This window comes from Beta vulgaris, chromosome 9, assembly GCF_026745355.1.
Source record: "Beta vulgaris subsp. vulgaris cultivar EL10 chromosome 9, EL10.2, whole genome shotgun sequence".
NCBI lineage: Eukaryota > Viridiplantae > Streptophyta > Magnoliopsida > Caryophyllales > Amaranthaceae > Beta > Beta vulgaris.
In genome coordinates this window covers 37,028,988-37,042,243 of record NC_079210.1, presented here as the reverse complement: position 1 = coordinate 37,042,243, position 13,256 = coordinate 37,028,988, and the positions used below count along the sequence as shown (strand labels likewise).

At 36.5% G+C, this 13,256-nt stretch overlaps 1 protein-coding gene across 2 annotated transcripts; it reads right to left on the bottom strand.

Moving 5' to 3' along the window:
* Positions 1-314: 314 nt before the first annotated feature.
* LOC104903673 (serine/threonine protein phosphatase 2A 55 kDa regulatory subunit B beta isoform) lies at positions 315-12,054 on the bottom strand. Of its 2 annotated transcripts, none has more exons than XM_010691752.4 (14): positions 11,432-12,054; positions 9,314-9,417; positions 9,136-9,234; positions 8,923-9,042; positions 8,021-8,230; positions 7,324-7,415; positions 5,943-6,061; positions 4,994-5,117; positions 4,682-4,805; positions 1,750-1,818; positions 1,579-1,670; positions 1,415-1,492; positions 1,261-1,328; positions 315-1,161 (listed from the first exon to the last, which is right to left on the bottom strand). In XM_010691752.4, exons 1-14 carry the CDS (start codon positions 11,562-11,564, stop codon positions 1,025-1,027), a joined length of 1,569 nt encoding a protein of 522 aa, XP_010690054.1. In that variant the 5' UTR covers positions 11,565-12,054; the 3' UTR covers positions 315-1,024. The 2 variants fall into 2 exon arrangements, with proteins under 2 accessions (XP_010690054.1, XP_010690055.1); XM_010691753.4 differs by having other exon boundaries at positions 8,024-8,230.
* Positions 12,055-13,256: the final 1,202 nt, after the last annotated feature.

Below are 13,256 nucleotides of genomic sequence, written 5' to 3'. Positions count from 1 at the left end.
AATTGATCCTTGGAAAGCTATTTTAAAAGTTGTAGCAGACACGCTAATAATCCTAAGAACCCAGAATTTTTGTTCCATCATGAAGAAACTAGAAACAAAATTAATCTGAGATCTTGGCGTAGAAACGGTCACAACGTAATTCAAATTAGATTAAATTGGGTTCCAACATGCTGTTATTAGAGGATAAAAAGCTATCGCTGCACTAACAAATACAGAGCTAATGCATTACATATCAATGGCAACAGCCTACTCGGCTTGAATTTGATTCATATACACAGTAATGCTGCATTGCAACGTGAACAGAATTACAGAAATGGAGAATAAAAGCACAATTGATCCTTAGGGAAAATAATTACTATCTGAATATTACAACAGAGTTAGAACAAAAGTATGCTATAAGAAAAAGGTATTATCATAGTACCCCAAGAAAAAAAATAGATCGAAAAAAAAATAGAAGGAAAAAAATAGAAAAAAGAAGAAATTGTACTAATCATACTTAAAAGAAATAAATAAATCAATTCACTAAATGTTTAAAACAGCTCCTTTCTCACCAACATTTTGAGGTCAAAAAAGGGGGGAAAAAAGAAAAGAAAAGGCTACATTCATCTTAGACTTCTAGTGGCAATATTAAACATCCATTTAGTTTTTTTGGTTGTAGGAGAGCTACAAACACAATTTTCCCCAAAGCGTCATCCCAACACATAGTGAAGAACAGAGCTGCACCTACCTTTTTCTTTTAGCAGCAGCCAAGGCTAAAAAATAATAAGCAAAAAAGGAATTTGTGGGTGGCGGTTATAAATAATCAGAGCTGCGACCTGAAAAAATGAAGACAAGTTTGCTTCCTGGGCGAATTCTGTTACAGCAGCTGCAGGTTAAGAGGCACTTTTGGAGTCAAAACAAGGCGATCGGGCCACATTTAATTTACTGTTGGTGCCGCGAGGGGAAAACGACCTTCTGCCCTTTGTCAGATATCAACCCCAAAAAAGTTAACCAAGCAACAATATATCCTCCTCCTGAGCCATCTTTATGCATAGTACATGTACAAACTGTTTGCTGCGGCACAAGCAATTGAGTTTTCTGATGGGTGCCAAGCTAGGTGAAGCAACTTTGTGGTGAAGTCGAAAGAATTTCCATTTGAATCAACACCTGGACTCTCCGGTCCTGCCATAAATATTCCAATATATTGAGTGAAAAAGTCTTGGGTTTATCATTTATGATACAATCCAAGTTTGCATCACATGAGAAGAAATTAGAGGTAACCTCGTCTAACAGCACGTGTTATGCTGCTCAAAGATCTGGAGGGTCTTGACGGGGTTTGTACTTGTCTCCTGCAATTGCCAGAATCATGTTATAATTACATTTTCATTCCATATAAGACATACTGATTGTTTCCCTGCTTCTTCATCAGAAGTACCTCATGGGGTTTTTGCTAGCCTCCAAAGTTGTGGCCTCTGTACTCCCCGGAGCACAACCAAACACACGGAAAAGATTGCTGCAACACAAAATTTTTGCTTCCATCAAGGGAGAAAATCTGAAACACTGATACTACAGAAAACAGCATCAAACATACACTCATACCTGTAAGAACCAGTTGCTACTCGCAGTCCGTCACCACTCAGACAACACTCAAATTTATCAAAGATAGAATCATTTTCGTATAAATCACACAGCTGCGACGTTAAATCATGTATTAGTAAATATATAAAGCTTGGCAGATATAGCACACCAATGGGTATGAATTTAAATCACCTTTGGTCTCAAATATTCATGGACCTGATATGTTGCAACAGGACCTGAATCCATATTGATGTCCCATAACTGATACCAAGATCAAGATGTAGTAAGTCAAAAGCAAATATCTGGCATAAAGGTAAGTGCTAGAACTCCTCTGAGCCATCCCAGCATTCCACTAAATGGCTCATTACAATCCGCTACATGAGATAAAAATAACAGCGATTTGCAGTTGAAAACAAAAAGTTCTAAATACAATCACCAATACATTCCAATCTAGAAGTGTAAAGCAATAGATAGCATATTAGCACTAGAGGTAGAAAATAACATGCATGATCCACTCTTATGTTGCAAATTTACTTTTAGTCTTCATTTCAGATATCCATGGAAAGTACCCACGTCCAATCTCAAACACCCAGATATGAAGTGACAGAATTTCACTTCAACCTAGAACAACAAATAAAACTCCCTACAAGTAGCCAGGTCTAGCCCTCAAATCCGCCTGTACCAAATCCTTTCAGAGTCTGTAAAATGTTGAGGGAACAATGTTGGGCAGCATGCCAGAGTCTATAAACCATGATTATAGCTTTAAACTTTACTTTTCTTACAAGTACTCTGTACAGACATCCTCATGAGACAAGTAACTTCAAATCCCACAATAAAAGCTTTAAGTGGAGGGACTTTGTCCAGCATACTGTATTTACTCATTTGGATTCGATAACTGACACATATGCGTCTTCTATTCTATTGTATGACAAAAAAAACTCTGTCACACAGACTGTTCATTGGTGAATAACCACCAAGACAGGGACAAGGACCAAAACACAGAAGGATCAGTGTCATTTTCAAAAAACTGAGTGATGTATCTTCAAGGTTCACAGTCAGAAGTCCCAACCTTAGCATCATCATATTAGAAAGATGTATTCTTTAGCAGTTTTGGGGTGTGCTGCCAAAACTAGCAAGTTGGCACAGGCAACTCTGTTTATCTCAGAACAACATATATATGTCACACCATCATCTCCAAACACATCACGCCACCTATGATAAAATTCCAAAAGCTTCTTTACTTTTTATTTCGGACCAGTGTTACCTAATTCCCTAATTCCCCCGCGAATCGCGACTTGAGAAAAGCGAATTATGGTCGATTTTGGTTCATTTTTGGCTCATTTTGGGCGAATTGCCGAATTCAAAAGGCGAATTAGACAGCGAATTAACACTGTTTAGGACCAGAAAGCAGGTTCATCAGAATGAATCAGTTTGCAAGAAATATGTTTGGATACAGACCTTTTTTCAGGGGTGAATACAGACCTTTCCTTTCATTCTTTTCCATTTTCAGGAGGGTATCCCCTCCCCCCACCCCCATCCCCCGCGTTCTGCCCCAAATTTAATTGACCTCAGAATGGAGGTGCAACCGTGCAAGCCAGGGATTTGACTGTGGACTTCATCACACAGACACTTTATGCCTAAGTTGCACTAGTCTTGGTCATCGCCTATCAAAATCAAAAATCCACTACCTGCAGCTGTACACGATAAAAACCATCATAGATCACTTCTTTTTCTTGAAATGATCCCTTGATCTGTAAAAATACTCTCATACCCAACTAAAATAGTGGAGAGTGGAGGTGGAGCTTGGAAATCTAGCTGGTCTCCTTCATCATACAGACACTTTATGCCTAAGTTGCACTAGTCAGGGATTTTACTGTGGACTTCATCATACAGACACTTTATGCCTAAGTTGCACTAGTCTTGGTCATCGCCTATCAAAATCAAAAATCCACTAACTGCAGCTGTACACGATAAAAACCATCATAGAGCACTTCTTTTTCTTGAAATGATCCCTTGATCTGTAAAAATACTCTCATATCCAACTAAAATAGTGGAGAGTGGAGGTGGAGCTTGGACATCTAGCTGGTCTCCTTCTGTCAGATTTGCAGCTTCATGGATCTTTAAATTAAAAAACCTTAATTTTATTTCTAACTATCAACAGCCTTGCTAAACCGACATTCTATTGAAAATTATCAGGGCATCTATCATAAGAGCATCATGTGCTAGTGTATGGAAAGGAGCACTGGAGGTGCCAATCCGAGTAGTACACTGAATCATGACTATTTGAAGGCTTCAGATGAGGCGATCTTAGTGTGGCACAGATGAGGATCCCCTAGGCACTTGAAGTGCACCTCTGAGCTCTTATAATATTGTTCACTATCTTAATTTTTATAATCTAGAGAAAAATAGGTCAAGAATCCTACTGTTCCTTTTGAAATGCTATGGTCTAAGGATTCATTATGTAATGGAAAAAATTGTGTTTTTGTTGTTGAACTGCATAGAATTAATTTTTATTTGAATGATCCTTTCTGTATGAATGATTGGGAGGAAAGAAATGAAAGACAGTGAAACAATAAAGTGGACTAAAGCGGAGAGAAGTCATACACCTACTGAGCCAAAAGAAAGATTAAGCACGATAAACAGCCCTTCATCATAAACAATTAATTACGATCATTTAGAAACTAGGGGTTGAGCCTAACTAGCTCGTAACTATTAGAGTTCCGCTCAAAATTTCATGAGCCATGCATGGTTAAGATCAAGTTGAGAAACTTGAATACTAGGTCAAACAACTTTTTTACCTAGAGCATTTATGACCTATAGCATTTAACAAATAATATAATTTAACTCAGTATTAATGGTAAAATTGTGTACAATGCTGGTGAGAAGCTTAAAAGAAGTAGCAAAACTTAATTATGAAATTGTTATGACATAAAATTCAAACTCGAAAAAGCTCGAAACTTGACACAAGTCCTAGTGCAAGTGTAATGAATCGAGCTGAGTAACACAAGCTCCATCTCAATTTGGCTTGTTAGTACCAAAACAACCGGATATCAGCACCTTTTCAATCATACTTTAAAGGGAGGAACTTCAAGCTAATAATATTAACAGGAAAATTTATTCAAACCTTAAGAGTCATGTAGTCACGACTAAGTATATATCTTCCATCTTTTGCAAATTTAATATCTGAAATGGAGGCAATTATCTCTGTGAAAAAGGATCTTGAACCGGGTGCTTCCTGCTCCTCAAACCTGCATGCATAGAATATCAGCTTTTAAGTTGATGAGGAAAAAGATACTAATTACTACCCACAATTCAATTTTAATTCGATGCACTTCCAATATTCATTAAAAAACCCTTACCCAGTGCACAAGTGTGTGTGTTCCGAGATTAAGCATAATCTCCCATACAGAAAAAGAAGCAAAATTAAACCACTCACAATTTTGCATGACTATCACATAATGCTGATTGTCGCAAATCTATAAGACGGATTGATCCCTTTGAACTACTATAAGCCAATGTATTACAATGGGAAGGGTGAAACTCAGCTGATGTGATAACCTCTGCAGAAAAAAAACACAACTTTGTAAGATGACTAAGCCTTATGTGTAAAGAAAAGCTAACACCATCACAAAAAAAAAGCAACTTGCAGGGGACTAGGGCAGAAGCTGAAAGGGAAATAATCATCAAAAAAATGCCAAATTCTGCAGCAAAACCTTTACTGCATACAATTATAACAAATTATAAAGTCCAATCTCAGAAAACAACCTCCAAACATTCTGATCACAAACACAGAAGCAGGCTACCAGGAATTTTAGAATTTCTAAACAAGTTACACATTCTCATTTCTCAATTTCCAAAACGATTGTAGAAAACTGTACTTTTATCAGACAGCACAACTTAAATGCAATATCAATAATGATGCGAACTTGCTCGTATGTCGACAAAAGGCAAGCACAAGAACAGGCTACTTTCAGATAGCTGAAGATGATTTCTACTCAGATATGGTTTCAGCTTCGCTGGACATCCAGAAAGAGCAAATGAAGTTGCCCCCATAAAATATGTGCATTTGTTCATAGTTACTTTATTTGCTGACTTGAAAGCAGGTAAATAATTCCAATTCTAATGCTTTCAGCTAAGCCCCCACGATACCCCCCCCCCCCAAAAAAAAAAAGGAAAAAAAATTCTCTGCCAGTATATTATTAGAAAAGGAAAAAGAACTTGAAACTACTGCAAGGAAAAAAATTGAACCAAGGCAATACTTGCAGAATAAAATTGAACGACTAAACTGGTCCACAACCAAAAGACAGCCAAGTATTTCATCAATATCATACTCCTCATTACAGTGAAATTAATGGTGAAAGGAACAGCAGAAAAATCGAATATACCAGTCAGATCCTCCATATTCTGGGGTTTTACATCAACAATATTGAAACTCTGGTTACTGATCTCCAAGTTCCAAAGATTTATCCGCAAATCATCTGCTGATATAAAAGTCTCTCCATCACTGTAAGAGAAAATTAAATGTCAAGGAAACCACAATATAGTAACAAATGGTCATAAACTCTGATTCCATGATCTCCCATAGGCAAATGTAACTATGTGATCTATCGACATTCAACAGTAAATGGCAGAAATGTTAACAGCTAACAGGTAACAACAGAGACCTAATCCTAGATGGAAACAATTCCTCTCCTAGCTTTCGGCATGATGTCCCAAGTTGATGCAGAAAGCAAGGTTAGGGTAGGAACTACGAAGGGCTGTGGTACTCAGCACTCAGCAGACATAAAATTTCAGTGCAGAAGTTTCCATACAAGACTCCATTATCAGCAAACAGGTAAAAACAGAGGCCTAATCCTACATGGAAACAGTTCCTCTCCTAGCTTTCAGCATGATGTCCCAAGTTGATGCAGAAAGCAAGGTTAAGGTAGGAACTAAGAAGGGGGGGTGGTAATCAGCAGACATAGAATTTCAGTGCAGTAGAAGTTTCCATAGAAGACTCCATTATCATAAAGCCTGCAATCACTCGCTCGCTCTATCTAGTAACAAAATCAGTTGCTACTTTTTTGCCATTTGAATTAGCAAAGAACAATTACTACACATAAAAAAGGCACCATCTTCATTTACCATAAAAGCATACCAAATCCTACTGCGGCAACACACACTGAGCAATATATGTTGCAAAAATCAGTTGCTACTTTTTTACCATTTGAATTAGCAAAGAACAATAACTATAAATTAAAAAGGCACCATCTTCATTTACCATTAAAGCATACCAGATCCTACTGCGGCAACACACAATGAGCAATAGATGTTGCAGATATCATGATTTTCCAGCATGTTCTTAGAAAATTTAGGACACAAGCCCATAACTTTAAATTACCCCAACAATCAAAACCAGCCATAAGTGAATATTGGTCAAATACTTCGCAAAACTAAGGAATCATGGAAACTATTGTGTAAACATACATACATACACACACACGCGCGCGCACAAGTGCAGCCGTGCACACACAAACATTTTTATGTATATGCATAAAGTCATGCACAATACACAGGCACAGAGACATATACGTAGGTTAGAAGTAGATACTTAACAAGTCAAACAAAGGAAGATACAAATAAAAATCTTGCAGATCATCTTGTTTTTTTGATGAAATTGCAGATGACAATCTTGCAGAATATACCAATAAAAAATCAGTAGAAATGTAAATTGATACCGCATCAGCATTAGTGAAACTACATCCTGCTTATCTGAGGAATATATACCTGTTATTTGAAATAGAATTAATGTGATAGTCATGAGCATGAGCATATACTCGTCGACATCTAGCAACAAGGCTTGTCTCATGGCTGGTGACCTGCACATCCAAGCACTTAGCATTAGCATCTAAAACTTCAATCCAACTGGTAAAATAAAATGGGGTGAAAATCAATAAACTCATGACCAAACAGATATTAGGCATCACACAGCAAATTCATTCTGTCGGGGATACTTCTTTAGCCTCCTTTTGTGCTAATAAACAAAACTGTGAAAGAAGACTTGTCATGTATGTATCAATACCAAAATCAACCACTAAACAAGTATTGACTTCAATAATGCAAAAATAGAGCACACACGATTTTTTTCAGAAAAGCACAAGAGATCTCTAGGTTAGTAATTAGAGAGAACTCTCTGAACCAATAAAAGTCCAAACCCCAATCTTTCATCTGAAGTGAAAGTTTAACTCTCCTTTTCTGAAGAAAAGTGAAAGTTAATTCAATGAGCCACATTCAAACTCACAGATTAATATACATTCTGCATATTGTCGTACACATAAAAAGTTAATTAAAACCTAATGTCAGTGTGAAAAAAACGAGGAAGAGAGATGGATAACAAGGAGTGAACTGTTAAAACTTCATTCATATCATGGGTAGTTATGGCAGAACAACTGAAAATAATTAGAGAAACTAGATGGGTTACAACTACCACAGGTAAACGCAGAGATGAGATCCCTCCTGGAGGGAATGAGAGGTCACTATTCAATGAACTGGGCATTTTATCTGGATATCCTCCGTTCACAAGATATGATTGGGAGCTGCTTGAAACACTTGAACTAGCAACAGAACCATTCCCTGCAGCTTTGGAAGGATCCATATTCATGTCAGTTATCTTCTTGACTTTCTTTTCTTGGACCTGCCAAAATTACAATTGAGAAGCAAAGCGATCAAAATGTATGATTGCTGACACAAAGTAGGAGAAGATCCCTATGATGTATGATTTCCTTATATTACATGGAAATAATTGAACTTTACTAAGCAAATAAAGATCTCAAACAAAGGCACAGAAAAAACAAGCACCAATCATTTCACTTGTGATTTAGCAGTGTAGGTACTTCACCAAAAGCTTGATGGCTGCAAGAATATCAGATTAGAAAGCAGCAGGTAATTGATTTACATCAAAAACCAGGACAACTCTTCCATCAGTGTTCTACTTCTTTCAGAATAAATGAGAAAGACACATAGAAATAAGCCTTGACAGGAAGTTTCGACAGAAATCCACGCACAAATTCACATGCAAATATGCTTTCCACTGATGCCTAAAGCCATTTTCTAAATCCTAAAAAGATTTGTTTGCTGCGCCACTATCCTCACAGAAAAAGAGAAACCCAGATCCAGCAAAGAGTTACTCTAGATAAAAGTCTGTAGAAGGACATCGTCCTCAACCCCCCCCCCCCCCCCCCCCAAAACCAAAAAAAAAAAAAATTCAACTAAGCAAACAAAAAGAATGAAATTTAACAGATTATTACAAAGCACTCAATGAGATAATTCAGATAAATATGTGAGACAACTGTAGTAGCACTAAAAGGTAACAACAGAATAGCCTACCTTCCAAAACTTAATGGTCTTATCATTGGTAGACAAAAGAAACAGTGCACTGTTAGCAGTTTGGCACCATCTGATTTTGTTGATTTTCTCCTCTATTTCCAAACTCTTTAGGTAGTCGAACTGATCAAAAGAAAAACAAACTCATCATCAACTGAGAAAAAACACTATGATACTGAGTTTATTATTCAGACAATCATGCTAGTTCAAAGTTACCTCAGGCTCGTGACTCTGGAACTCAGTTTTATAACGGAACTCGGGATGCCTACTAATTGGAATGTCCATCCTCTCCAGATCCCTTCTACTAACACCATGCTGCAGATTGACACATAAGACGTATGAGGATGAGGCTGTAATGTTTATAAAATGGTAAGATAGTAGGTAAGGGAATTACATCTTTTGCGTCTGTCCTTTCAAATAAGACCACCCTGCCCCCACGATCACCAGTGGCTAGATGGTCTCCAGTTTTATCAAACTCGATAGCTGAAATGATATCAACTGCAAAAAGAAAGACAAAACTCTGAGCACATAGCTACACAAGCATGAAGTAATTCACATACTGGTTAAATTTTGCGAAGGGGTAACATCAAGAAGAGAAATGTAACTAAAGGAGAAATGCTTTATGGTGATAAAAGGTGATAGGTCTAACAGCTAACATGATAGCATATCACCATAACACATAATTAAAAGACTTGTAATTTTGAGTTGCAACTCCAAATAATAGTTCAAGCTAAACTATTGTCGCAAATGCAGCCACTTCACTTGGAACAGAGGTGACTAGCACCCATTATTAGAAAATGGGGCATCCTAAGCAGACAAAGCACAATTACATTTTAATCAACTTTACTAGAGGACAAGCATTTCCGTCCACGTGCCATATTGATGCTCATCAGACTAGTATTTCTTGCTATACACTACACCCAAATCATCTAACCTATCATAACCTAACAAGATATCTAATTTCTGAACCAAAAAGTTGCATAAATTATGGAAGAGCCTAAAGCAGGTGATTATAAAATCTGATATCTTTCTCATGTAGCAACAGATCAACAACCTTATATTCTGCTCTAATATTGCATCACATTCTTAACTATGAACCTTTAATCATGCACATCAAGTCATCAACCTGTTTAGCGTGCTCTACATAATTCAGAATTACCATGCAGAAATCATGGCCAATAGTATTTGCTTGTAACAACTACTGGAGGTTAGATGCTATAAAGCAACTATTTTTCTAAACTAGACAGTTATCCGCAAAGAGTTCCTGGTTATTGGCCACAATTAATTTAAAGACCGACTTAAAACTAAAGCACGAATAATCTAACATGGTGTTTGGATGATGTATTTTGGATAACACTGGACGGGAAGTGAGGGATCTCTAATCCTTTCATCTGGAGTTCGGGAGGGAAGAGAAGATGATGGAAAGGATCCATTAAAATTCCCCTACTGATAAATCAAATTTCTTCCATATTATAGAGATTTGGAGCCTTGGAGGGCAATTGCAAGCCCCCTATTTCCCTATCCTCTCTTTTTGTTTCCCTCACACCCCCCCTCCCCTTTCCTCTATGATTGTTAATCAAACACACGTTAAGTAACCACAATGGGGAATGCCAAATTATTCTATTTACCATTTATGACTTCTTCAGCTTAAGCATGCCAAGAGATTGCCTAGCAAGTACAAATTATAACACAAGATAGTAGGAGAAAATGCCACCAAAATTTCAAAATATGGAAAAAAGTAGAGAGCGTATCAACCAAACAGAGAACTAAACAATCTATACATCCAATACCTCACAACATGATGATCCGCCCACAGAGGGATGGATTAGGATGAGGGAGAAAATATCAAGCCTAATCCCTTAATTTCTCTGGGTGCGGAGGTTTCGGTCTTCACTCTTGATTGGACAACTATCACCTACCTCAACTTATAAGTATTGCACTCTTACAATCCAATAGTTGGTCCGGTCCTTTATAATGCAATTAACCACTACTAACACTATCAGCTCCATCAAAAGACAAACAAATACCTAACACTCTCACCTCCCGTAGAACCAATTCATTCAGCAATAACCCACCAAAATAAAAAGCTCTTTCCTTTTGCTCCGAGCCTCCAAACACAAATTCCCTCACATACGATGACGAACAGCCATAACACAGCAAGTCATCCACTTAATCCTTAAATATAGCACTTAGAAACATCGATAACACACTACCCAAACTCACAAACAATCAATTCCTAAAACAACCCTGATCCACTGCATGATACAACAATATCAAACTTAACACTTTCTCAATCAACTTCACTGCATAAAATTGACCACCACTAAATCTCCCCTAATTCAACAATTTACATAACAATAATAATGCAACCATAAACCCAATACCAATCAAATCAAATCAAAAATCTCAACATCAGATCGGAATATCAACAAATATCTCAAACCCTAATCTCATACCAAATACACAAAAATCAATCAATTAAACCAAAAAAAAAACTCAAATTGGATCTCACCTTCTTGAACTTCTTCACCGGCTGCCCTTTCACCGAAAACCTGAGAGAATTTCCACTCCAACGGCGATGGCGGTGAGCCCGCGCCGGAAACTTCTCCGCCACCACCTCCGCCGCCTCCATCGCCGCCGTTCATCTCTATTTCTCTCTACTCTTTTTTCTCTCTCCTCCTCTTTCTCTCTCCTAGGTCAAAATCAGCGGGCAATAATTTCCCCGAATCACTACTTCATTCAGAAAGAGTTCGATTTTAATTTTTGATCGATTTTTCAGAAGATCAAAAGAAAAATTCGAAATTACAGCAAAAAGAATTAGAAGATTTCTATGAAAATGTCAGCTTTTGATTCCCAACATTCGAACATCAGATTTCGATTTCTCTCTTTCTCTCTCCTCCACCCTTCCTCTCTTTCTCTCTCCTCTTTCTCTCTCTTCTTCTCTGTCTCTGTCCTATTTTTTTTCCCAGAGGATAGAAATGGGAATTTTCGGAATTAAAATGAGTTTGGAGAAATTAGGGAATAAATAATTATGTTGTTTTTTCTCATTTTTTTATATAATTTTGTGAGAAGAACAAAATGAAGAATTTGTGGAATTTTTAGGGGTGCCTTTTTTTTTCCTACTTTTTTCTTTTTACCCTTTTTTGCATTTAAGTTTAGTACACTCTTGTGTTTGTTGTCTTTTTCACAAACCTTATTCCTCTTTTTCTTCCTTTGTGTTTCTTTTTTTCTTCTTTTTTTTCCTGGTTTGTATGTGATTCTTTTCAATTTTGTTTTACTAGTGCTTCTATTTATCACCATTTACTTCTCTTTTACACTTCTATCGTTTTCATTATTTGTGATGATAATTTAGAAATTATAGACAAAATGGGAAGATTATAAGTTGGGAAATATATAAAAATATTACAATAGGTGTCATAGAATTTTAATAGTTCTAGGTAATTTAATGTGGTACAATTAGTTTTTCTACGTATTTGGTATCATCATGAATTTTGAATTTTACATGATACTCAACTATTGAAATTTCTATTAATTGTCTTATTTAAAAACTAGTTATTAGGTCCGGACTATGTCCCAGGTAAGACAAAAAATTCATTTATTAATATAATATTTTATGATAATAACACTAAATACAATTTAGCCTAGTGGTTAAGACTTTAGCATATGTACTTGAGGTCTTGGGATCAAACCTTATACTATGCACGCCTTTTAATATATTTATCACTAGTTATTAGGCATGGGCTATGCCCCGAGTAAGAAAAAATTTCATTTATTAATATAATACTTTATGATAATAACACTAAATACAACTTAGCCTAGTGGTTAGAACTTTAGTATATGTACTTCAGGTCTCGAGAATTCTTTGTTTTCGCACGCTTTTTCGTTTTTAACTAGTTATTATGCCCGGACTATGCCCCGGGTAAAAAAAAATTCATTTATTAATATAATACTTTATGACAATAACATTGAATACAAATTAGCCTAGTGGTTAGAACTTTAGTATATGTACTTGAGGTCTTGGGATCAAATCCTATACTATGCAATTTCTTAATTTTTTTATTGTACATGGATTACATGAACTAAAACTCCCTAGGAGAGCGTCACGTGGCACAGTTTCTTGTTTTCGCACGCCTTTTAATATATTTGTATAGACTAGTTATTAGGCCCGAGCTATGCCCCAGGTAAGAAAAAATTTCATTTATTAATATAATACTTTATGATAATAACACTAAATACAACTTAGCCTTGTGGTTAAAACTTTAATATATGTACTTGAGGTCTTGGGATCAAACTCTATACTATACAATTTCTTAATTTTTTTTATTGTACATGGATTA